The sequence below is a fragment of the Trichosurus vulpecula genome (assembly GCF_011100635.1).
Source record: "Trichosurus vulpecula isolate mTriVul1 chromosome X unlocalized genomic scaffold, mTriVul1.pri SUPER_X_unloc_8, whole genome shotgun sequence".
Classification (NCBI taxonomy): Eukaryota; Metazoa; Chordata; class Mammalia; order Diprotodontia; family Phalangeridae; genus Trichosurus; species Trichosurus vulpecula.
Window position 1 is genome coordinate 119,268 of NW_023494384.1, and position 27,137 is coordinate 146,404.

The following is a 27,137-nucleotide window of genomic DNA, read 5'->3' on the forward strand; positions in this document are numbered from 1 at the left end:
TCACAACCTATGTATATCCCTTTCATTTGTCACAATAGTTGTACCATTCACAAGAATGACTTATATATGTATATATATGTGTATATATATATATATATATATATATATATATATATATATACATAAAAAACATACATAAGATGATATAATCCCACATAAAGATGTAAACAACCTAAGCTTATTGGTTAATGAAGTTTGTGGGGTTTTTCCCCCTGGTTACCCTTTTATGTCTCTCTTGAGGTTTGTATTTGGAGATCAAATTTTCCATTGAGTTCTGGCCTTTTCATCAGGAAGGTCTGGAATTCCCTTATTTCATTGAATGTCCATCACCTTGCCTGGAAAATTATGCTTAGTTTTGCTGGGTAGTTGATCCTTGGTTGTAGTCCCAGCTCCTTTGCCCTTCGGAATATCATATTCCAATTTCTCCTGTCTTTTAATGTGGAAGCTGAGAGATCCTGCGTGATCCTGACTGTAGTTCCACGATATTTGAATTGAGTCTTTTTGGCTGCTTGCAGTATTTTATCCTTGAGTTTATAGCTCTGAAATTTGGCTATAATATTTCTTGGTGTTTTCAGTTTGGGATCTCTTTCAGGGGGTGATCGGTGAATTCTTTCAATGACTATTTTGCCGTCTGGTTCTAGGACCTCTGGGCAGTTGTCTTTGATAATTTCTTCGAAGATACTGTCAAGGCTCCTTTTTTCATCGTGGATTTCCGGTAGACCAATAACTCTCAAATTGTCTCTCCTGGATCTATTTTCCAGGTCAGTAGTTTTGCCAATCAGATATTTCACATTTTTTTTTCATTCTTTACGTTTTGTTTTATTACTTCTTGATGCCTCATAGATTCATTAGCTTCTACTTGCTCAAGTCTAATTTTAAATGAGTTAGTGTTTACATTTTGCTTTTGAGCCTCCATTTTCAATTGGTTGATTTCACTTCTCAGGGTGTCCTTTTCTCTCTCTAGATTCTGAATCTCCATAGCCATTTCGCCAATCTTATTCTTTAGGGACTTTTCCATTTTTTCCATGTTTTCTTTTACCTCCCTAATTTGGTTTTTAAAATCCTCTTTTAGCTCTTCCAGCAGTGCTTTTTGGGCTGGAGACCAGATCATATTAGCTTTTGAGGTATCTGATGTATCTACCGTGTCATTGCTATCTTCTTCTATGTCGATATTTTGATCCTGCCTGTCTCCATAAAAAGAATCTATTGTCCTCGGTTTTTTTGTGTTCTTCTTCATGTTGGTTTGCCTTTTGCTGGCTTTACAACGAATTTCTATCTGTGGATCTCAGGGCTTTCTGTTCCAGCTTTCTTATTCTGGGGGTTGTGAGTCTGGAATTATACCCTTCAGTTTCCTGAGGTGTGGGGGAGGGGTCTGGCTCCCTGGCGTCTCACTCCCTGTGGATGCTCTCCAGTACTTGCTTTTCAGCAATGGTCTCAGCTGTTTGTTGTTTGAGCTGATGTCTGGCACTTCCCCTGGGGGAGCAAGGTTATGCCTGGGCTCCCGTTGTTGACCCCTGCCGACTCTGCGGTACTAATGAACTTCTAGTATTTGTCCTGTGAGGCCCCACTACTCTCTCCTCTGTTTCGGTTCTCTTTTTTTTTTCCCTGAGGAATTCTCTGGGTGAGGGGGGGAGGGGTTAGAGCCGTTTACCTGGCCATTGAGTCTTCCGGAAGTTCAAGAGGCCGAGTTCCTGGGTTTTGCAAGTGTCAGGACTGGGTGTTTTCGCGGCTGGTGGCGTTGTGCTGCCTCTCGTCGCTCCCAGAGACTGCCGTCCTGTGTTGGGAGGCCTGGGGATCTCTGCCGGTTTCGGGCGCCCAGCTTTCTCCCAGCCTGTCTCCCACGTGGATTTCCCGGCCGGCCGCTTCCGCCTTGGTCTGGAGCAGCTCCGCACCGAGCACTCTCCGAGCCTGCAGGTTCGTTCCTCCGGCCTTTCAGACTCTCCCGGCTCGGAAATTTGCCCCACGCAGACTGCTCGCAGTTTCTGACTCTCTCAAATCTGCTCAAATTCACTTTTTTATGGGAATCTGACAGACCTTGTGAGAGAGCTCCGGTAAGAGGCTGCCTTCATTCGGCCATCTTGGCTCCGCCCCCCCCCTCTGATCTACTTTTAAAAAACATTCAGGGGGCCCATACTGTTTACTGAATAAAACAAAAACTTCTAATCCTCAGGGTCTTCCACAATCTGACAGCAAGCTATTTTTCTAGCACTTTCATTTACTACTCTCCATCACGTAATCTTAGTTTTAGCCAAAGTGAACTGTTTGCCATGCTTATTACTCAGCTATATGCCTATTTTCACACAGAATGGACTCCTCTCCACTCCCCCCCATTTCCTTCTGCTGAAGTCTTTCTAAAGTGAAAGTAAACTTTAAGTTTATTATAGCACTTTGCTTAGACTTTGCTGGTCCCAAGTTCCCAATCCCTTTTTTAAATGGTCCAGTGAGAGACTATTGAGAGGAGGGGAGAGTGTGACCTTATACGAAATTTTGCTTCACAAACCAGGAAGTTTCAGCTCATTCTCTGTTGGTATATAAAAGTCCCAGTTGAAGGTTGTTGAGAGAGGGATAGAATTTGGAACTCCAAACTTTTATTAAAATGTCAAAAATTGCTTTAACATAATTGCAGGTAGAAGTAAAGTAGAGGAGTCAGGAGGGGTAGGAAATAAGGAGATACACACAAACATAAAGAGAAAAATCAGGAGTAGGTTTTGTTAGGGAAAGTATATATCTGTATATGTACATATGTATGTATATGTGTAGGTCTATATAAATATATCTGCACTCATTGTAGTGGGGAAAAGGGGGAAAAAGAGCAAAGTAAAAAGTGGACCGCAGAGAACAAAAGAAAACTTAGAAGGAGGCAAAGCAAAGATGCACAGCTCTCAACACAATGTATAGTATTTATCATACAGACTTTATTGAAATGAAAATTTATCGCTACATATTTTGAATCCTCTCTTATGCTCTGCTGTGCACATGACATGCTTTTTTTCTATTCCTACTTTGTATTTAAGTATTTGAGATTATAGACTCTGTGACCTGAGAGTACAACAGTTCAAGAAAAAATTATTAAATCCCAGGTGTCCCATTTCATTGTCCAGCAGATCTAATAACTAAGCCTATAGCTGTTGAAGCTTCCTCCTTTTTACTATAACAGTCATCACCTGGTCACATGATATGGCTATGCAAGGGAGAATATATTTGTATGTCCTGGAGCCTTCTTGGACCTACCACTCCATCACTTAGTTCTGAGGAAGGAGAAGTGGTCCCGAAGCTCTTCCAGGGAGTCCCATGAGTGAAATAGAAACTCTCCACCTAAGAATAAAAGAGGAAACTTAGAGAAAGGGGATAGAGTTAGTAGCAGCCAAAATGCTGGACAGGAAAAGCAGGATTCTAAGAGGAAGAAAGGAAAGGAGGACAAGAATGGTGGAACTACCCTAGAAGCAGTTAACAGAATCCAGACTTCCACCATGGTGGATGTAGATGATGTCATGGGCTCCTTGGAAAATGAAACTGAGGTGATGGCACTGTTAGAAAGTGAGCAACAGGAAGAAGGTACTGTCTGAAAATGGTGGGAAGTGGAGGAAGAGAAGGGAGAGCTGCATTTCTCCATTTCTCCATGTCCTATCTCTATAAAGGAACAGCAAGTAGTCCTTAGCATTAATAAAGCAGCCACTGTGTATAGATCATCCTTCTAGGTTACCAGAAAGGCTCAAAGAGTGATCTAGAGACAATTTTCTACCTCCCTTAAGACTCTTACGATCTAATTGAAAAGAGAGCAAGAGTATATAAGTATAAATTTAAGGAATTAAAAAAAAAAACCACGGGTAATGATCAGAGGAAGGGGACAAGGAACGTGGCAAATAGGCATAGCAAAGGACGAAGGGTAGTCTAAGTGATAAGGAACATAGACGGAATCAATATGTCCAACTCTGAAGCACAGAAGTTCTAGTTAGTCACTTAAAAAAGCAAAAGAAAAGGAAAGTAATGAAATCCCAACAATAGGGCTTTTTGTTGGAATACAGTGTTTCAGACAGTGTACTGCCCTAAGGAGCCAGCAGAGACCTGTCTTCAAATACTATCTTTGATACTTACTTTGTGACTCTAGATAGGCAAGTCAACCTCTTTTGCCTCGTCCGTAAATGGATATAGTAATAGCAGTTACCTGAAAAGTTGTGATGATCAAACGAGATAATGTAAGGGGTTTTAACATGCCATTGGCAGGGAGAAATAAAATACCATATATTAAAGGAAAAAAAGATAATGTGTGCCAAGTACTTTGCAAACTGAAAACACTGTATAAATGTCAGTTATTTTAAAAGATCCATTAGAATTACTTTTAAAAAAAAAACTTTATGAGACAGCATTTTTACAAAATGGAGTTTATAATAAAATTAAAATGGACTATATAATTTTTTGAAAAAACATAATAAGGGAAGCATGGTTATTTAGTAGTGGGAGAGGCAGACTGCAGTAGTGGCTGGAAAGTTAGTCTAGAGTCAGGAAAACCTGGGTTCAAATCCTTGCCTCTGACATACACTAGTTACATGACCCTGGTCAAGTTATTCAACCTTTCTTTGTCTCCAAGTAACTCTCTAAAACTATCAGTTCCTGAACTGCTGCTGATCTACAAACAGTTTTCTCACCCTATTATAATGAAACCCCAGGAACAACTCGGAATGTGAGTTACTTGGGGTGCATGTCCAATACGTATTAGAGGCAATACTTGAACCAAGGACTGCCTAACTCTGAGATTAACTCTCTATCCACTATGCTACCTCTCTGGGATCTTGGAGCTTCCAAAAATTAACAATGAACCCTCATTTCAACAGAGATTAGGGAGCTCTAAATTAGATGATGTATCAGGAGGGCAGAGTTTATAATCTCAAAGAGGATCATAAACATGTCTGAAAGGTTCGGAACCGCCGGATATAAGAAACTCTCAAAGTAGAAGGCAGAAGAATCAAAACATTTATTTAGGCTCAACAGTAACCAACCCATGAACCAGCAACCCCATTTTGATATGTTAATGAAAAGTTTCCAGGCCCAATAAGTACGCCTTGAAAGAGTAACCAGGAGGCTACAGAGAAACATGATTGCGTAAAGCAAAATCATGTTTCCCCCTTTATGGTAATAAGATTACCCACTGGACTGAAGTCTTTGTTCAGCTTCCTCCCGTAGGTCAGCTCTGCTACTGGCAGCTCCTGCCTCAGCTGTGTCTGTGTCTGTAACTGAAGCTGCAACTGTAACTGACGATGTAACTGTCGTTGTAACTGACGATGTAACTGTCGCTGGCTCCAACCGAAAAAGGAAAGAGAACTCTTCAAGCTGTCCTCTCCCCTCTTATAGGGTTTTTGACATCATCAAGCTCCGCCCGAATGACCAGGGCCGATTGGTTCCTGAGTTGGCCCCTCCCCCTAGGGTAGAGGTTAACACCTCCCCTCAGCCAGCCCCATGACTCATCACACAGGAAGTTGTCTGCTTCCCGGCATGCTCCCCGGGCCTCCTGCCCCGGAAGAGCAAGCCACAGTGTCCAGAGGCTCAATGAGGTAAGCTGAGTCATTCAAAGAAAACAAAGGCCATTCTGGTTACACTCCACCCCTTGTTATAGGATACATAATCTAATCAGCCATGTATCCTAGAACATACATTGTGATTCAATTACAAAGGAAACTAAAACATATCATTCACAATAAAGCAAAACATATCATTCAGTGACATTCCCAAACATTGGTTAACGATTCAAATGCGATCCACCCCTAGGTCCCAGCAAGATAATCTCTTCAATCAATCATCCCCAAAATAATTATTAATAATTCAAATGTCCACCCCTAAATCCTTGTATCCATTACATAGGATCAATAATATCATAACAATAAAACAACACAGCAAGGATAACACAAAATAAGTAAACAGAACACTATCATCATTTCCACCCCCCCTTGAACGATTGGGGCTCAAAATCTTGGGGTGAGGGGTGAAGGTCTCATTTTCCATAGCTTCTTCATGCTGAAATTGGATGTAGAGATGGCCCTGCCCCCAAAAAGTCCCATTCCAGAGGTCATTTCTTTAACAAGCTGGCAGGAATTCCAAGAATGCTACATGCTTAGGCAGTCACCGGAAAGTGCAGGGTGCTTAAGCCTGAAGGAAACAAAACTAGCAACAAGGTTAGCCAAAACAAAGGACAAAAAGAATAGACAAGTATGGACTATAATTCTTCAGTATTCCCTTTCATGTGATTCACTTGGGTTTGAAGGTTCAACATCTGTAGTATTTGCAGGAGCAGTTCTTATTTCCCTATCTCTCCTGTTATCAAGGCCTTTATCTCTGTACATTCTATATAATTCATTGGTTGGAATTCCATCTATCATTTCAAAACCTACTCCTGCTCTCAATAAAGCAGTAAACATTTCTTTCCTTGTTACTCTCCTTTGGCGCCAAGTTTGCTGGTTATTCACCCTTCTCTCTCGAGGAGATCTATCCCCTCCCCAGTCACCTAAGTCATGTAACTGTAAAATCTTATTTATCACTGTTGTAAGACGGCTCCCTACTTCTCCAAGTAATAAATTCAAAATTAGTTGTTTATAAGCAGGGGGAGCTGTCTTAATTATTAAATTCCTATGAGGCAGTTCCATTGAATCATTGTAATATTTGTCTGCAGTTCCTGTCATAATGGCAGGCTTCATTACCTCCTCCTTTAGTCTCATGATACAATCTCTAAGTGAATACCAGGGTCTGTGCTCAGTGGGCCACATAGAATCAGTAGCATATCTCTTATTGCATCCCACAGCGGCTAATGCCAACAGAGTAGTCCTGCTATCACCATCTCCTTGCTGATGATGTTCCCTAAAAGCTTGTTGAACTAGAGGATCATGGCTGATACCTATGAATCTCATGCAGTCTGTCCCATCTACTGATATTCCACCGGCCCCTTGATCACTGAGTCTTACCATCCAAGATATCAATGGTTCTCCTATTCTTTGGCTGAATCTACTCAAAATATCTGTGACCTCTTGCGGTGAGAAATCTTCCTGAATTTCCCTTGTAACTGAATCTTCACCTCGGGTTTCTGTCTTCCTCCTTTGTATGGGTCGAGCCCTTGTCTGATCATTTAACCATCTCCTATTCTCTGTGTGAGGCACATCCTGAACCCCAGTAGTGTTTTGTGCCTCAGCCCCTAACATTGTCTCATTCTCTCCCCACTCACTTCCTCTGCCACCATGGCTAGGACGAAGCAGGCAGTCAGGCTCTTTCTGGGCTGGGTTGAAATGCACTCTGGGCTTTTTTGGTCTCCTGTTGCTCTTAGCCGCATTAATAGAAAAGTTCTCATTTGAGTCAGTTTGGTCTCCTGCTATCTGAGATTCCCCTTCTTCCTGTGGGGTAGGAGTGCCCCCATGTCTTTCACTTAATCTCAATCTTTCGTATACTAGCCGGTAGGCTGATAACACTATCCAGCTTTGCCTAGATAGTGATGCCCCTGACTGAATCCCAACTTCTCGTAAACACTTTTCCAAATCCCTAGGATCTCCTCTCCGTAGCCTTGGTTCCCAGTTTTCACAGGGTCCAGCTTTTTTAGCCAATTCTTTTGCTAGGGAGGAATAAAATGGATCCTCCCATCCTGGGATATTCATCTCTTCCTCTGAAATTGTTCTGCTTCTAAATAGAGATCTTATACCTAGCGATCCTGTTCGTGACGCCAAATGTATCAGGAGGGCAGAGTTTATAATCTCAAAGAGGATCATAAACATGTCTGAAAGGTTCGGAACCGCCGGATATAAGAAACTCTCAAAGTAGAAGGCAGAAGAATCAAAACATTTATTTAGGCTCAACAGTAACCAACCCATGAACCAGCAACCCCATTTTGATATGTTAATGAAAAGTTTCCAGGCCCAATAAGTACGCCTTGAAAGAGTAACCAGGAGGCTACAGAGAAACATGATTGCGTAAAGCAAAATCATGTTTCCCCCTTTATGGTAATAAGATTACCCACTGGACTGAAGTCTTTGTTCAGCTTCCTCCCGTAGGTCAGCTCTGCTACTGGCAGCTCCTGCCTCAGCTGTGTCTGTGTCTGTAACTGAAGCTGCAACTGTAACTGACGATGTAACTGTCGTTGTAACTGACGATGTAACTGTCGCTGGCTCCAACCGAAAAAGGAAAGAGAACTCTTCAAGCTGTCCTCTCCCCTCTTATAGGGTTTTTGACATCATCAAGCTCCGCCCGAATGACCAGGGCCGATTGGTTCCTGAGTTGGCCCCTCCCCCTAGGGTAGAGGTTAACACCTCCCCTCAGCCAGCCCCATGACTCATCACACAGGAAGTTGTCTGCTTCCCGGCATGCTCCCCGGGCCTCCTGCCCCGGAAGAGCAAGCCACAGTGTCCAGAGGCTCAATGAGGTAAGCTGAGTCATTCAAAGAAAACAAAGGCCATTCTGGTTACAGATGATCTTCATAGAAACCTCTGAGCTTTGACATTCGGTGATTCCATTTTTACCTCTTCAAAACTTAAAATGATCCATGTTTTCATTAAATAGGGTACTCATGGAGTTGAGAGAGAGATTGATTTAAGCAGTGATAAATCTTCTGGCAATGGGACTATATTTGTTTCATCTGGTCCTTGGACAGTAGCCCATCCCTGAGCCTATACATGAAGCATCTTGTTAAGACTTGTCAGAACCTGTCCTCTGCTGACATAGCTTCATAGGTTCCAAGATCCTGATAGCTCCATGCCAGCATGAGACTTCAAAGAAAATTCGATACTTCTGATTCTAGAGTCTAGAGCAAGAGTCCCTAAAGTATGGTCCTGAGACCTTTGCAGGGGGTCTTAGAGGTCATTATTGTTTTCATGATAATACTAAGATGTTTTCATTTCTAACAAAATAAATGTAGATAGATATAACCCACATAAATGAAAGTTCTTTGGGATCCTCTATAATTTTTAAGAGCGTAAAGGGTCCTGAGACCAAAAAGCTTAAGAACTGATGTTTCTAGGCTTTAGTATGCTGAGACAAAACGGGGTCAGAATTTAGAAAATAACTCATTTTCAAATGCCTTTTCCAAAAAAAATCTTGTCTTCTCCAACTTTAGTTTGATTTCCTCTTGCTGTTAATTTGGTGTTTCTTGTGTTGGTTTTTCAGTGAAGTGATCAACTTGGAGTAAGTATAAGGTGTCCCAAAAGTCTTAGAACAGTTTTAAGTTTTAATGATGCTAAGACTTTAGGAATCCTGCATTTCCCTATAGTAAATATAGGGAAAGGGGAAGCAAAACTAATAAAACTTCCCAGGTTGAATATGTCCCTTGTTATAATAGTCAATAAATCCAGCCTGAGGAGAAATATAAGCCTGATAAAGTTTGTCTTCAGCTTGGGAGCCACCCACTTGTCTGCTTTCAGTGTAACTTTTCCACTTCATCTCCTACTAGTCTCTTTAATGTCCTCCATGTTGTGACCAAGCTGGAAAATTCTCCACCCTCCATCTTTCATCCTGCCTTCTCTTAGCTTCTTGGCCTCTTACTCATGCTGCCCCTTGTAGCTAGAACGGACTCCTCTGCCAGCCTTTCCTTCACCACCGTGGGCTTTCTCCATCTATCTTCCTGTCCAGCGGCGCCTCCCACTCTCTTGCCTTCCCCAGCCCAACTATAGAAATGGGGCCCCTTCTCACATTCCTCATTGCATGTTTACATGGAATTCTCCCTTGTTCTTATATCACTCTCTTCTGCACCATAAGACTGTAGAGCCAGACCTAGGAGAGACCTTCGGGGTCATCCAATCCAACCCTCTTATTTGATGGATGAGGAAGTTGAGGGAAGACAAGGGACTTGCCCAGAGTCACAAAGGTAGTAAGTAACAGAAGCAGAATTTGAACCCGAGTCCTCCGACCATGCATACAGCCTCTCTGAAAAGCATAATATTCATATACATTTTAAAACCCACAGGACAATCTGGGAAGCTAAATTCAACTTCACTGGAGTTGAATTTATATCTAGATTGCATCATTTATGTAATCAATGAGGGTATGTATTTATGTGATTTGAATTTATATAGTACTTTGCCATTTTGCAGAGTGTTTTCTATGCAACACTCCCTGTGCGTATTATCCCCATTTTATGGATGAGGAAATTGAGGCTCAGAGAAGTCAAGCAACTGGCCCAGAGGTTATGGGCCTTGGTATGAGTGAAGCTGGAATATGAACCCATCTCTTACTCTAATGCCAGCATTCTTTCCATTATATCATGGTATGTTTCAGTGGAAGCTACCTTTGAGATCATCTGGTCAAATCCATAGGCTTGGGAGCACTGTGGGAAGCCCCAAATTTCTTTTTTTTGGAGGGGTAAGGCAGGGCAATTGGGGTTAAGTGACTTGCCCAAGGTCACACAGCTAGTAAGTGTGCCAAGTGTCTGAGGCCATATTTGAACTCAGGTTTTCCTGACTCCAGGGCCAGTGCTGTACTCACTGAACCACCTAGCTGCCCCCAGAAACCCCAAATTTCTGAACCTGAGCTTCAAGTTCTTTTCTCTATACCACGCGGCTTTCCACTAATGGAATGTACCCTAGAGATCATCGACTCCTGCAATTATTTGGATAAATGTCTCTCCACGTCTCCCCTTTCACACTGTATCCTGAGAGATGGGTCTGTGCTAACTCAAGCTCCGTCTCTCCAGTACTTTGCTGGCATAGTGCTTTATACACAGTGAATACTGAACAATTCTTTATTGAGTTGAATTAATGATAGGAATTTCAGGCATTGGTCAGACTTGAGGGATACTCCTCAAATCATACCAAAAAGTGACCTTTGTATAGCATCAACTGACCCTTCAGTGAAATGACTCCTTCACTTATACTCCTAGCTAGTTCATTTTGCCCCCTTCCTGGTGCTGTTTTCACTGGTAGTTAAGACCACTAACTGTTAGCCAGCTAGTATTGCAAATGTCTATTTGTATTTTCTTTTTTTTCTTTTTCAAAAGGTATAAAATCATCTCATCTAGGAATCTGTGAGTGGCTTCTCATCATCTTATCCCTGCTGCTCATCATTGCAACTTTTCCCCTCTCTATTTGGTCTGCATAAAGGTGACAATCCAAAGGACCTGACAAAGTCATTTCTTGATCTCTCTCTCTGGGTCACTGACCTCCAGAGTTAGTCACCAACTTCAGTCAATCAACAAGCATTTATTATGTGTGCCAAGCACTCTGCTAGGAATGGGCAGACAAAGACAAAAATGAAATAGAACTTGACCTCAAGAAACTTAGACTCTAGGGGGAGACAACCTGTATATACACAAGTCTATTAAAAATTAAAAATAATTTGTATTACCTTGCAAATCAGTAAGACATTATACTATGACTAACCGTCTTTCAAGTTATCTTTCACATGAAAATACTGAGTTACTAAACCAGGGATGAGGAGATGCTTAGATCTTCTGACAGAAGTGGTAACTGACCCAGTCCGAGAAGAAAGCACTGTATATAGAGGCTGAAAATGTGGGGGCTTCTGCTTTATTTGCCTATAAAAATTTGACTTACGTATTTTTTGCCCCACACCATATAACACTGGATTGAGATTTTCATGATAAGAAACTGGAGGATTTCTTTCTTAGTTAACTGAATCACTCCATTTTATGTGTAGTCCCATGTATACTTGATCAAAGGTGTCATAACTTATGCAAACATGCTGTTATTGTCAAAGGGAATGCTCAGGTAGCATCCTTTTTCCCCTGGTGCAGACCTGTTATTTGTAGCAAACTCCAGGTGTGGAAACCTCTTCTACTGAGGTAAATCAGTGAGTCTTCTAGGATCTTCAAGATTTTCCAGGAGACATTAGGAGATTAAAACACTGGCCAGCAGTCACCTGGTACACATCAGAGGCAGGGCTCGAACGCACTTCAAGGCTGACTCTTCATTCATTGTGCCGAGCTGCCTTCTTAACACACTTTGATATCCTTTTCAGACACGTTTCACACTTTTACTGACACTCGGTCCGTCCGTCCACATGTATGACATTCATGCAGATTGTCTGAAAGCTTAATTCCAAAAACATTTCAGAACCACGTGCCGTAGCTTGGGGGGAGGGGGCAGGCTGAATTTAATGACTTTAAGGTTGTGATGATAAGAGATTTCATACAGCACTAATAATAAAAACGTTGTAATAACAAGAGATTTTGTTAAGTGGCTTTATCATAATAAATCCTGCATGATTTTTATCATAGTATCATTCTCTCCTTCCCCCCCTTCTACAAAAGAGGAAACTAAGGCCCAGAGAAGTTAAGGGATTGGCCCAGAATCACACGGCTAGTAATGGTAAAGACTGATTGGTTCAAGACCAATATTATTTATGTTACATCAGAGTGCCCCTTGATGGAAGGTACCTTAGAGATCATCTAATCCAACCAGCTCATTTTATAGATGTGGGAAACCCTACAGTTGCAGGTCAGTTGTTTAGTCATTTTTCACTCATGTCTAACTCTTCATGACCCCTTTTGGGGTTTTCTTGGCAAAAATACTGGAGTGGCTTGCCATTTCCTTCTCCAGTTCATTTTACAGTTGGGGAAACTGAGGCAGACAGGATTAAGTGACTTACCCAGATTCACATAGCTAGTAAATGTCTGAGGCCAGATTTGAACTCAGGGAGAGGAATCTTCCTTACTCTAGGCCCAGCACTCTATCCACTGCACCACCTAGTGGCCCCTACATTTATCAGAGATGTCCTTAAATCTTCAAGAGCATCTAGATTCTAACACTGGACCATTCAAGTTCAAGGAGAAGGATGGGGAGCAGCGTGGTCATTCACATAGAACAGAGAGAGAACCAGCTTGTGAAGTGGATGGACAGAGACCAGGAATTGGAGTCAAATTCAGGACTGAAAACAAGAATTACTCATGTGGCTTTCTACTTCAGCACAGGCAAGTGAGGGAACAAAGTTAGAGAACAAAAGGAACTGAATGCATGGAGTGAAACAGGAACTGAATGGGTGGTTGGGTCATCCTCCAAGAATCAGACCCATGTAGTCAACAGATATTGGTGGAGGACTTACTGTGCTCCTGTATGTGTGCATGGCACTGTTCTGGGTGCCTGGGAAGTGTACGAAGGTGTACAAGACACAGCCTGACCACTTCTAGGAAAGGACTCTCATTTTGTTGTTACCTCATCTCCAGTATCTTGCACTTGATTAACAAATGTTTGTTTAATTGAGCTGAATTGTCCAAGGAGAGCCTTATATCTCTGAGTGGCTTTTAAGGATCACAAGATCAAAGAATTCAGAGCTGGAAGAGACTCAGTTTATCCCACTAATTCAACTCTCTAATTTTAGAAGCCATGGCTCAGGCTTGAAGGAGTGAAAAAGGTTTGCCCAAGGCCATAGAGATAATAGTAGGAAAGACAAGATTTGAACCCAGACCCTATGTCTTTTGTCTAGTGCCCTTTCTGGTGTACCTTGCTGAAATCTGCCAATTTATGGACCCTGTACCACCTTTTTCCAACTTATAACTGGTAGAGGTAGATTTGTATTGCTGTCAGCTGTAACTATGGAGTTGGGGCATTAGGTATTGAGAGCAGTTGTACTTCATCAAATAGAAACAATTGAGCTTAGTACCCAGTTAACAATCAATCAATTAAATAAGCAAGTATTTGTTAAGCTCCTACTATGGTGGGGATACAATGAAATAACCTCTACTCCCAAGGAATTTATTAGTTGAAAGAAGGAAAGATTCCTTCTTCCTGTGGTTGCAGCATAAGGGTGCCCTTCCCTGGCCAAATCCCACCATGGCTTCTTCCTCCATTCATCTCTTCTAAGGTCGATATAGAGCTACAAAGTAGATCTAATTACCCCCTTCCCCCAATGCTACTGACATCAGTTACTCCATCTGTCTCTATAAATGTGTGGATTCCTAGGACAATCCTGTGCAGTTTATTCCCTCAAATTTTGTGTTCCTCCCATTCAAATGAAAACTCATCCGATTAGAAAAAAATTCAGAAATTCCAGGTTTTTTGCACTCTGCTTCCAGTTCTCAGCAAGAAGTATGAAATGAAATTCATATAATTAAATTTCTTTTTGAGGCAACCTAGAAAGCTAATTGCTTTTTAGAAAAAAAAATATCACATACTGTGTTTAAGTAGGTAGGGATATTGTGGTCCAATAGAAACAATACCAGCTCTGAAGTCAAAGTCCTGAGTTAAAATCCCACCTCTGATATTTACTACCTGGGTAGCTTCGGGCAAATCATTTAATATCCCCCGGCCTCAGTTTTCTTATCTGTAAATTGGGATCTAGAACTAGATGGTTTTTGAGGTCTCCTCTAGCTTTAGGTCTATGATCCTTTGATCTTGTTTGTTCTCTGTCCATTTAATAGGTCAGGAGGAACATATAAATCAACAGAAGTGATGGTCAACCTATTATATACCAAAATATCGAATAGTTTTTTATGATTTGCAAAAGGCTGACCAAACCTGTCAACCATGTTCTTGAATGATTACGGCTTCTTATTTGAAATTTTATCCATGAATATACTTATATTAGGACTAAATCAGTCTTCTATCGGTTTCTGAAGTTTCTGAAGGTTCTGAATTATGATATGAATTCTGATACTGCTGCTAGAGACCCAGATTCCATTCCTATAAGTCACTTAACTTGTCTGAGCCCTCACAGGGTTGTTGTAAGAAAAGAATTTTGCAAACCTCAAAACACTATACAAATGTGAAAAAGATTTTTCCTCTACAGAAGATTGTTTCTATAACTATTTTAACCATCAGTGGTTTGAAACAAGAAATTTTATGTCACCAAGGCTCACGTGGTATTACAAAACCTTTTCAAAAGGGTTTCAATCCTCTTTCAAGGGGTTTTGAACAACTTAATTTTTTACCTTCAGGTAGTGCAGGAATATGAGGGTGGTTGTCTTCCGTCTGGGCATCTTCTTCCAGGAAGAGCCAGACACCCTGGTAAAGAATGTTCTTTTAGTTCCATAGCTTCTTCCATTTTCTCATCTGTAAAATGGGGATAATAATAGGACCTCCCTCCCAGAGCTGCGTCAAGCATCAAAGGAGATATCACACAGAAAGCACTTGGCCTCTGTATTCCCCACCCCCTTTCATGCTGTTTGTCTCTGTACTTTCTGTGCTGTTCACCCCTACACCCCTTTTAAAAGTGTGATTACAGCCCCCCTTCCCACTGCCATCATGATTTTTCCCGGTGAGTACTCAAACAACCAGGGATGCCTGCCCGATTTCATTATTCCATAAATTAATTAACAATTCATCTGCGGTTAGGGTTTTAAGCTGAGAAGAAATGGACAGGGATGGTCAGATGTGGTGGAAAGAGCGCTGGTTTTGTACACAAGAAACATGGGTTCAGATCCCAGCTCTGCCACTTATTCTCTATGTATCTTGGATGAATCACCTTCTCTGAGCTTCGTTTCCTCATCTGTAAATTGATGGGGTTTGATTAGATGATCTTTAAGGTTCTTTCCAGCTCTAGATCTATATGATCTTGAGAACGGTTTTTAGGCCAGGAACCTAGGAATAGCATTTCAAGATTAAGAAGTATCTGACCTGGACTATAGCACAATAAAGGTACAACATATTTGGATTCTATGATAAGGATTGTCTGCTTTTAAAGAGCTTTCCTGGTATGACCCAAGGAGGATTAGAAGACTCCTCTGAATAAGAAAGCTCTGGTAGTCTGGGATACCATCAAAGCCCTAGCAAACACCCTGTAAGTCTCAATTAGTTAATCTACCACTCAATTAAGAAGCATTAATTGAGCAGTCAGTCTATAAGCAACTATTAAGTACTTACTATCTGCCACTGTGTTGGGTTTGCAAAGAAAGGCAAAAATAGTCCGTGGCTCCAAGGAGCATCTCTCAAAAGGGGAAACACTGAGTAAATAGTTGTATATGACATACATACAGAGTAGAGAGAGCACTCATATGTCTTATCATGAGCTTTGCATCATGCTTGTTGCTATGGCCACTAATAACCACATAGATGAGAAGGAGGTCCATTAAAGTACCACCCTATCACCCCCGGGGAGTGCCAGATCCCTTCCACTTTTTAAGAAATGCCAGAGGAGATAGTTGCTGCACCCAAAGTTTGCTGTCAACTACTTCAGGCCCAGGCATCCAGTAGTCTTCATAGAACAACAGCTAGACAAAAAGTCCTGCATTTAGCCAACTTTCATCTTGTATAGAAAAGTGAGAGACAAAAGAGGGCTTCCAGGATGGAACCTTATGACAGGTGTTCCCCCATCACCATCCCTTCTCTTCCTGCTTCCCTCTCTCTCCAACAGAGAGTCTGGAATGATTCACTTTTGTCTTTATATTTCCAGCAGCTAGCACAGAGCCTAACACATAGGATCATAGAGCTGGACAGGACCTCAGAAACCAATCACCTCATCTTATAGTTGAAGAAATTGAGGGTCAGGGGGGTAACGTTGCCGTCCAAGGTCCCACAGAAAATGCTGGAGGTGGGATTTGTACCAAGGTCTCTACTACTGCATAGCATGGAGTAGGTGCTTAGTAAATTCAGGTTGACTGATTGACTGAAGGACTGAGTCTTGTCTTAGGCCTTTTCTTCTTCCTGCCCTGCCTGGACACCCACCACAAGGTGCATCTTCGCCTCCAAACCCTAGAGATTCCTTTCCATGAGGTAAGGAAAGTGGCCAATTTTGTATTCTCTGACTGTTTTCATCATCATTTCACATTTAAATCTGGCTGGAAACTTTGACTCTGAGAAGAAGCAGTCGAAAAACTGCTCTAATTGGAATTCTTTTGGTTGTTCATCCAGCATAAGGGTGGTGAAGTGGACAGCATGCTGGATTGGGAGTCAGATAATCTGGCTGCAGCTCCTGCCTCTGGCCCTTCCTGCTTCTGTGATTATGATTGATGACAGTAACTGGTGTTTATATAATACTTTAAGGATGGCAAAGTGCTTTCCACAAAATTTACCTCATCTCTCTGGTCCTCAGATTCCTCATCTGAAAAATAAGGCAATAGGAATGGACCTTTGAGGTCCATTCCAGTCTGATATAGGATTCTCTGATAATAATTATAGCTAGTATTTATACAGCTGTCACTTTAAGGTTTGCAAAGCACTTTACAAATATTATCTCATTTTGTCCTCAAAGCGACCCTAGATGGTAAGTACTAATATTAACTTCATTTTATAGCTGAGGAAACTAAGTCAGGCACAGGTTAAGTGACTGGTCCAGGATCACACAGTGTCTGAGGTAAAATTTGAACTCAGGTCTTCCTGACTCTAGGTCCAGAATTCTATCTACTGTACCACCCAATTGCCTATGATCATGAAAAGTGTCTGGAAATAGCAACCTGAAGTTTCCAAAAGGAAGTTTGGTTCATAAACACATCCTCATTTATCTTCCATCCCCGAATTTATGGTTCTCTTTTGTTTTCCTCCTCACACTGCTATGATTCAGGGAGTTTCACTTTAAGAAAACTTGGTATATGAAAATTGGGATTTATAAAACAAACTTTATGGGGTAGTTACATTATTCATGCATTCATTCAATAAACAGAGAACTCTGCTTGGCACTGGGGAAGACACAAAACTTAGCTAAGATGACAGTCCTTGACTTGAGGAGGTTTGTTGTTGTTCAGTCATGCCCAACTCTTTGTGACCCCATTTGGAATTTTCTTGGCAGAGATACTGGAATGGTTTGCCATTTCCTTATCCAGATCATTTTACCAATGAGGAGTGGTTTGCCCTGATGTTTATAACAGAGCAGAGTTTTCCAAAGGACAAGGTTGCGTGGGCCAGGAAATAAAGAGAGGTCTTGTGTGCCGAGGGAGGAATAGAGCCAATGTGAATAATGGTGAGGGGTGTGGGGATGGGAGCAGGGAGTGGAAAGTTGGATTCTTTCCATTTGCTTTCAAAAGCTGTGTGATGCAAAGAAGCACCACTGGTTTTGAGGTCAGAAGATTTGAGTTCATGTTCGAGCTATGACACTAGCTAGCTACATAAATGTGGGCAGGTGGCTTGATGTCTCTGAGCCTCTGCATCCTCATCTGTCAAATGAAAATGATGATATTTACACTGCCTTCCCCACAGAGTTGTTATGAGAAAAGTGCTCTCTAAACGATAGATAGATAGATATAGCCAGCTAGGTGGCATAGTGGATAGAGTGCTGGGCATGGAGTCAGGATGACGAGTTCAAAGCCAACCTTAGACACTTACTAGGTATATGACCATGAGCATGTCATTTAACCTTGTTTGCCTCAGTTTCCTCATCTGTAAAATGAGCTGGAGAAGGAAATGGCAAACCGCTCCGGTATTTTTGCCAAGAAAACCCCAAATGGGGTCATGAAGAGTGAGATATGCCTGAGAAAACCACTCAACAACAACTGTATCTGTCTATCTATCAATCCACACAAACGTACATACATAGAGATATACACAGAGAATACTTTATGTATATGCATAGACATATATACGTACCTACATGTGTGTGTTATACACACACACACACACACACACACACACACACACACACACATATCTGTGAGTAGTTATTTAAGGCCAGGGAAGGATTGGGGCAGCAAAATGGATAGGTAGTAGCCTCCTGGTAAGGGCAAAGTATTGCTCACCAGGTAGACATAGACAGTGGGGGAACCTGAAGTATTAGCTGGCCTCCAAATTTTATTTGAATGCTTAATGATAGCATTCCAGAGTGCTCTCACAGACCTCTCTCACAAAATGTTCTGCTGCTTGAGAGACAGAGAAGGCGTTTATTAAGCATTTACATTATATGTAGGTGGCAGGCCCTATGCTAAATGCAGAGGATAGGAACTTAAGCAGACAGGAGTCAGACCTTAAGGAGCTTACACTTTGGTGATGGGTGTGGGCCTTCCAGATAGGCTGTCGGCATGTCCCTCTCAATTATAATATGATTCTATTTACTAGAACAAAACAAAACCCTAATATGCTCACATTTTTAGGAGCATATTCTGTGTATAGCATTATATATAGTATTTATAAATTATATTTTTATAAATTATAAATACAATATATAAATATTACATAGCATACATGTATAAAGTAAATTATAAATTTATAAATATTTATAAATTTGTTAAAAATTTATAAATATTTAACATATTTCTAAACATACCCTCCATTTTGTCCCCCAGCTGTACTCTGACTCTGCTTGAGAAATTTCCTTTCCCTCCTCAATGATCTTTCTCTTCTCTTGGTGATCAATAAACAAAGTTGGTCATTGAAATTGATTTCTGCTTGGATGGTGACAAAAGAGATGCTCATAATGGAGATAGATGCTATCTAGCTACTACAGGATGGAAAATGCTTCTCTGCTCCTAAGCAACATTGCCCAAGTGTACCAGTTGCTGGTAAGAATCATCATGAAGGGCCTCTTGGCCCATTGTTCCTTCCCTGAGATACTCCTAGAGAGGAAAAGCATTGCCTAGGACATCAAGGTATTTATGTAAACTGTTAGGGAGGAAAACTGATTTGTTTAATTTTCCCTTTTGATGAAATCATTGAGAGGCAGTGTGGAGTAGGGGATAGAGAGTTGGCCTTGGAATCAGGAAGACCTGAATTCAATTCTTGCTTCTGTCACATGCTGTGTGACCATGGGCAGATGACTCAACCTTTCAGTCCCCCACAAGCTACTGACTAAAGCTATATGTTACAGACTAGTTGCATCAGTGAAGAGAATTTCCACTGTGAGAGTTCCCCTACATCAGTAAAATTGCATGTCCAGACCAAAAAAAAATTAAAAGGGCTGAAATATAAAATATTAATGTGTAAAATACAATAGTGTTTCATCTGTTATTAGCATTCGGGGTTATCTGTATGAATAATCTATATTATCTGATGAACTTTCTCACCAAATTGAATTTGACTCATTGAATCCATCACAGTCCTTACCTCTGGTTCAGAGGCCTGGGGCTCTTTACACAGATGTGGATGAGTGTAAACAACCCCATAAACTAGTTCAGTTGTAGCAAAGACTATAGATCAGCTCCTCACCCCTTCCTGAAAGCAGTCAGATATCTACTATGTAAACTAGTACCAGGAATTTTCTGGTGCTGATGATCTGATTGACCCTCTGCCCAGCCTGGCTGTGAAGTTACTGGAGAATGACTACTGAGTATGTTTATAATGCAAGGAAGCTGGTGTAGGACTTGGTACTAGAGATGGGACAAGGCAAGGTTTGAAAATTGTGACCCACTGCATTGAAAATTGTGTCTCCCATGTGTTATTGTCCACTGGAGGTTTGGAACCTTTGCTATAACTTATTCAGTTAATTGCAAAAACCTAATTGTTATGGAAAGTATAATTTTTTAGAACTAAAAATATGGGCATTTTTTAAAGTATAATGTAAAAATGTAATGATCCTTGTTGTATCTTTTGTGCTTCTTGTGCCCTGCGGAGCTGCCTATTACAGTCCAAACTATGCTTGTTGCCCTGAAAAGCTTTACTCATATGGTGTAGCCATACCTACACTGTGTGAGTGGGTTTCCCTTTGGGTCAGCACCATAGCCACTAATCCAAGGGAACTTGATTTTGTCTTTTGTATTCCTGAGAGAATAGGAATCTTTGGCAAGAACCCTGCTGGTCTCTTGTCTGTCTGTGGGTGGAAAGAAGAAGGTGAGGGCCTTGGTCCATAATGGAGAGGCTGCTGGGAGCAGCAGCCGAGGAGGAGAGCTAGCTACAGACTGATCTGAAAAGGCTCTCGTGTAAGAGCCTGATTCTAATCCCACATCACCCCTCACCTATCTGTCCTTCTAGTCTCTAACAGTGATTAAGAGGGGGAGGAGGATGGTCACAGAACACAGAGGTTTCCCAGGCCCTGTTTTCCTGCCCTTAGGCCTGCTTATCATGGACTGACCATCTGAAAGCTAACATGTTCATGTGTTCCAGAGGGAAATCAACAAACATTTACTTACAACAATTACATGGAAGCTGTTACTAACAAAGAAGACTTTTTTCAAGGTCTACATTTTTTTTGGTCAAGACATTTAGATCTGAAGAGACTTAAAAATATTTAGTGAGGGGTGAGCTGGTAAATGTTTAACTAGGTCTCCTTAAAAAACTATAGACCAGATACACTTTTAAGTTTAATCCTATTTTTTCATAGGTAACTAAAGAATTGTGGACAAAGGCTATACCTCCTCTGGAAGGTTCTACCATGGTGGAACGACTTTGAGTACAGTGTGGTGGAAAACTGAATCTGCAGCCCAAAGACCAACTGAGCTGAGTATGGAAAGACATTGGCCACAACAACCTAAGAAACAAAGAAAAGTGCAAGATGGTCTGTAATTCCATGTGACTGTTTCTCTTTCCCCAGTGATAATGGTGGCATGGTATAAAATGGTGCCAAGTATTATAAATATCCCATAGCTTTTAGGCCATCTAGATGACATTGAGTGAACTGTAGGTATGCTAAATGTCAGATCTTTGCTTAATGAACTATGACTTGACCTGCCTGCTGGAAAATTAAGTCTCATCAATTTTGATATTCTCATGATAAACAAAATCAGAAGATCAAAGGAAGCTACAGCTGAAAGGAAGGATGGCTTGCAAGTTTCTCTTTGAAGAGGTAAACAAATAGAGTTGGGGTGGACTTCCCTGCATACTCTAGTTTAACACCCTGAAGGACTCTATCCCTGCAGTGCTGGTGATTTTTCATAGCTACTATTGTGTGTGCTTCCATTTGGAATTACAACTCATTTGTAAAACATTTATACAGGAGGATGGAAGAAGTTTATTAGCAGTAGTGCCTCACAAAATAGAAAAAAAAAAGTAGAAGCAAAAAAAGTTTACAGAAATCTTAGCATTCAAATGAGATAGTATTTGCAAAAGTGCTTAGCACAGTGCCTAGCACTTAGTAGGTACTGTTTATTCCCTTATTTGCAAATGAAAATGGCAAGACACCAAATAGATAGAAAATGGAACAAATATGCCTTTCTACAATGCTTTGTTTTCAAAAGTACTAGACCTACAGTCAGAGGACCTGAGATTAAATCCCTTAGTCTGTTATTCACTGTCCATGTTACCTTAGGCAAGTTATTTAATCTTTCCGGGTTTCACTTTCCTTATTTCTAAAAGGAAGGGATTAGACTAGGTAGCACCCCGTCCAACTCTAAATTTCTGAGACCATGATGATCCTAAGTCACATAACCCCTCTATGCCTCAGTTTCTTCATCTATAAAACAAGGAGATTGGATTAAGAGACCTCAAAGGTCCCTTCCAGCACCAAATCCACGATTCAACTTCTCTAAAGACATCAGAATTTTTAAAGCTGGAAGAGACCTTAGATACCATGCAGTTCAACCCCATTACATATAGATAAGAAAACAGATCTAGGGAGGGAACATGAATTTCCCAAGGGGACATGACTAGTTAGGAAAGACTAGAACCTAAATGGAAAATGAAAGATGAAAATGAATAAGGAGAAAGGGGTTTTAGAAGGTGGAGAAAAAGAAAAAGAGAAAAGAGAAGGAATATAGGAATGAAGAGATTCAAGGAATAAAAAGAAGCCAAGTTTGCAAAGTATTAATAAGTGTTTATCAATTGATTAATTGTTGAGTATAAAGAAAGCAGGGAGAGCAAAGGTGGGGAAGAGAACATAAAAAAGATAGATTAGGAAATGGGACTCTGAGGAATCAATCTAGCTACCATGGTGCCTGGCATATAGTTAGTGCTGGACATACACTTAATAAATAAAAGGAATACAAAATCGAGAGATGCTATGACATTATCAAATTCCAAAGGTGGAGCTTACTTGGAGCTAGTAACAGGGGTCCTTTTTGAAAATTTAGCCAATAAAATCTGGAATATAGATACAGAAAGGTGGTCAGAGAAAACAGTGATGGCCCAGGTCCACATGCATGAAAATCTTTTGTTCTTCGTGGCACACAGGACCAGCATCCAATTAATCAGGCAGAAGAAACTCACTCATTTCTACATCCATAATCAAGAGCTATAAGACCAACCAACCAACAACCCCATTCATAGTGCCAATTATAGGAATAACTAAGTGGGAAAGAGTTAGAAATTACTGGTAAAAACTGAAGCCTTCTTTCTAGTGCCTCTTTGAGGGGAAAAGATGCTGATTTCTCTGGCAACACAATCAAGTACATGATAGCATTGAATGAACAAATAAGCATTCTATTTTCCTATCTTTCTTCATGACTGACTTCCAGTTTCTTTTTAAGGAAAGGATACTTTTTTCTGAAATATCCAAAAGGGCGTTTAGTACAAAAATGGATTAGGTGAGCTCAGGGTCCCTTTTATGTTTGAAATTCTGCTCCTCTATGGTACCTGCAGGAAGGAAGTTTTTGTTGACCGTAAACTCTACTCTCCACAGGTGGCTTTGGATGCAATCACATGTCACTGGGGAATCAAAGTGGAGAGAACAGAAATGTAGGTAGGAAATGAATTGAAAAGAAAAAAAATAAAGAAAATCAACATCAGTAGTGTTAACCCTCTATTGTCAAATCCCATGACCTCTCCTCAGCCCTCATTCTCTTTAACCTTTGTATGATACTTGACACTATTCACCACTTTCCTCCTCTACTCTTCATTTTTAGTCCCAGGGGAGACCTATTAATGTGTTGGTATAGAGATCTCTAGGTAAGAAACCGTCCTCCAACAATCCAGATCAGCAGCTATTCTATAACTCGTGGTCTCAGAGTGTTGCCTCCAGCAATGAGAGGTTAAGTGACTTTCTTAGGGTCATACAGCAAGTACATGGCAGAGGTGGAACTTGATTCCAGGTCTTCCTGGCTCTATAGCACATTGCCTCTCTTCCTCCTCCTTCTTAATAGCGTCTGCTACCTTGGCTTCCATTTTCTCTGTTCCCTGTCCTCCTCTGGGTAGTCTACCGTTTGAACTGCTCCTTCTCATTCTCCCTGACTGGTTCCTATTTGTGCTCCCACTTCCTAAGGATGGTTGTTCACCAAGACTGTCCTGGTACCTTATCTCTTCTTTCTCCCCACTCCTTCCTTTGGCAATCTCATCCATTCCTGTGGCTTCAATTATCTGTTTGCAGATGACATTACAACCACTCCAGGACTTAAGAGATAGGTTTCTGAATTGTTTTAAGCAAACACACACACATACACATATATGTCTCTGTGTACTTAGACATATATATATATATATATATATATATATATATATATATATATATATATACATACACAGATATAGATATAGAAGATATAGATGTGCCTTACCCGGTGATCAGGCTTCTGGTGATGAGCCTCTCTGTGCTTAACTCAGTTGATTTGGGATGAGAATCCATTACTGTGCCCTTCCAGGTTGGTAAGGATCTAGTTGGTAGGTAAAGTTCTTTGTAGAAAAATCTTGGAAAAGTCTAGAGCAGGCTACTCCATGCCACAGGGAAGCATCAGGGTTGTGCTTTAGTTGGTGAAGGAATCATTTTCTAACATTTATTACAGGAATTTGTGTACATGTCTCACCACCAAAGATATTGTGACTTAGTGGAAAGAGTGATAGAGTTAAAGTCAGGAGACTCATTTTTTAAAATAAATTTTTATTTATATGTTTAGTTTTCACATTACCTAGTCTTCTCCCTGTATCTCTTCACCATCCCCTCCTAGGGAGCTATCCCTTAAAGCAAAGAATTTTTTTAAAAAGCAAAAGAGAAAAAAATAAGAAAAATCGATCAATACACTCCTCCAAAAATTAACATTACATGTAATGTTCCTTCCCTTGCCAGAGGAGGGAAGTATCTTCTCATATCTCTTTGGGCCATGCTTATTCTCTGTAACTTTGCAATATTTGTTTTCAACTGTTGTATAGTTTTTGTTCTCTACATTTATATTGTTTTAGCCATTCTGTATTTAAATGGTGGGGGAAGGGGTGTGCTTATTTCACTTTGCATGAGTTCATTTCAATATTCACTGAAACTTAGGTTTTCTTCCTATGTTTTTAACCATTTAACTTATTAACTTAATTAACTTATTATTATATAATGTATTATATATTAAGTTAATTAACTTATCAACAGCTACTTATTAACTCTGTAATAATGGGCAATTTGCTTGACCTCTCCTAGCCCCAGTTTCTTCAAACGGGGATCCCAACATTTGCTCTGTGGTCTTCACGAGTTTGTTGTGAAGGAAACAGTCTATAAGGTGTCAAGCCTTGTTATCATCCTAATAAATGGTTCAGATTGCAGATTTAGAGTTTAGATTACAACTCAAAATTTCTCTTAATTCCTCATTCAGGAAGATTAAATTCAGTATAATTTATCTACCTCCCAGAAGTGGTGTGAGGAAAGCACATTGTCAGGTATCAGACATTCTGGTGTGAACCATTATTATAACCCCCTCATAACAGTGTAACAATAGAACAAGGATTATATCAGCAACAATGTACAAAACAATTAAAACAGCATTATAAATAAGCAGCAATAACTAAATGCCAATCCTGAGGTTATTTCACCAGCCCATTCTATTAAAATAGCATTAAAAAGAAGGGCGAGACACTGGCTCTGCAATCACAAGACTTGGATTCAGATCCTGCCTCTGACACTACATGTGTGACCTTGGACTAGTGACTTCATTTCCCTGGGCCTCAGTTTCCTTGTCTGATAAATGAGGGGGTGGGAACCAGATGGCCTGGGAGGTCCACTCCAGCCCTAGATCTGGGATTCTACGATTCCCTTTGTTTCAGGGTGAAGTTCAGGATAAATCAGAGTTTTGTGATAAAATACAAAGCATTCAGGCAAAAGTCTCCTGGCATAAAGCTGCCATTTTAAAATTAACGTTAATAAAGTAAAGCCATTGGCAATGAACCAAACTGAAGATAATAATATGCTGTCGCAGTTTTCCAAAATTGAAAAAAGCCAGAGGTAATGACCACTGATACCAGGTGGTAGCAGTGAGACCAGAGAGTTTTCCACTATTCTCCTGTCACAGATAATTCCTCGAGTTACTCTTAGTGGTTGTGCATAAAAAAAAATCACTGTTACCCACAAGTCCCTGCTCTCCTGCTTCAAGGCCACTTATTTTTTTTTCTTTTGCAATAAAGATATTCAACTGCCCACAGGCCTCCAGCAGTCACTGGCTGTGGAAGCTGAGGCTCAAAGACAGGCCAAAGTGAGGGTAAGTCAATACTGAGCGCTCATGCCCTTTGCTTCTGTCTGCATGTCCACTCCCAGGTTCTTTAAGCCAGGGCATAATATAGACTAGGATACCTAGGACAGTTTCATCGCCAGTCTAAGAGTTCACCGCTTGATAGAGTCAGGACATGGGATATAAGCGAGGTGACAGTGGCTGACTCCCTTTCAAAGCTCGAAAATGAGAATGAAGATATGCCTGCTAACTTGGTGCCTGCTCTGTATCCTAGATGATTGCTGCTGAAGGGGAGAAGGCTGCCTCACAATCCCTGAGGATGGCAGCTGAGATACTGTCGGGCAGCCCAGCCACTGTCCAGCTCCATCATCTTCACGCCCTTCAATCCTTGTCCACAGAGAAGCCATCCACTGTCATCTTACCTTTGCCTTTCGATGTCATGAGTCTCTTGTCTCCTGCTGGCAACCGAATGCAAGGAAACCTCCCCTTACCAAATCCTCCCAGGCAGGCAGAAACATGGGATCCCTCAAAAAAGATTCTCCCATGTTATGGGACTCCCAAAAGATAAAATTAAGAGGTCCTGCAGCACCAGAGGATGCAAAATCTAATCATTTGTTACTTAAGCACTCTTGCAGCTATTTTGGTCACCATATAGAATGTCAATGGAATGAAAGCAAAGGTACCCTCTAGGGTGAAAACCTATGTCATCCCTACATTAGTGAGAAAGCATCTTCGTATTGTCAAAAACAAAACAAATCTTACAGGAGCCACTTACTTAGAGCAAGCCTTGGGGAGAAAATTCTAATCCTTTCTTAGACAATATTTATCTTAAAATAACTTTAAGCCAATGGATTTTCCCAGTTGTGTCACTTAACTAAAAATTTCATGGCTAAACCATTATACTTTATAATATTCAAAAAGAGACATACATTTCTTCTAATTGACTATAAAATCAATGTCTTATTAAAGAGCATGAAGACTATGAAGACTATTGATTCTTTATTGAGACTAATGTATAACAACAAATATAGAGGAAGGGACACAGAGACATAGTGATGTTGTAGATAGAGAACCA

The 27,137-nt window shown here is 40.7% G+C and overlaps 1 protein-coding gene across 1 annotated transcript in view; it reads left to right on the forward strand.

The window, feature by feature from the left end:
• The window catches only part of LOC118833266 (podocin-like), a 34,990-nt gene extending 8,360 nt beyond the window's left edge, over positions 1–26,630 (forward strand). Inside the window, exons 2-9 of the mRNA XM_036740621.1 lie at positions 3,321–3,555; positions 10,958–11,052; positions 13,067–13,075; positions 14,852–14,921; positions 16,543–16,625; positions 23,326–23,381; positions 26,014–26,092; positions 26,337–26,630. Of these exons, the coding sequence (XP_036596516.1) occupies positions 3,321–3,555; positions 10,958–11,052; positions 13,067–13,075; positions 14,852–14,921; positions 16,543–16,625; positions 23,326–23,381; positions 26,014–26,092; positions 26,337–26,630 (921 nt within the window). The remainder of the gene's footprint in view (positions 1–3,320; positions 3,556–10,957; positions 11,053–13,066; positions 13,076–14,851; positions 14,922–16,542; positions 16,626–23,325; positions 23,382–26,013; positions 26,093–26,336) is intronic.
• Positions 26,631–27,137: the final 507 nt, after the last annotated feature.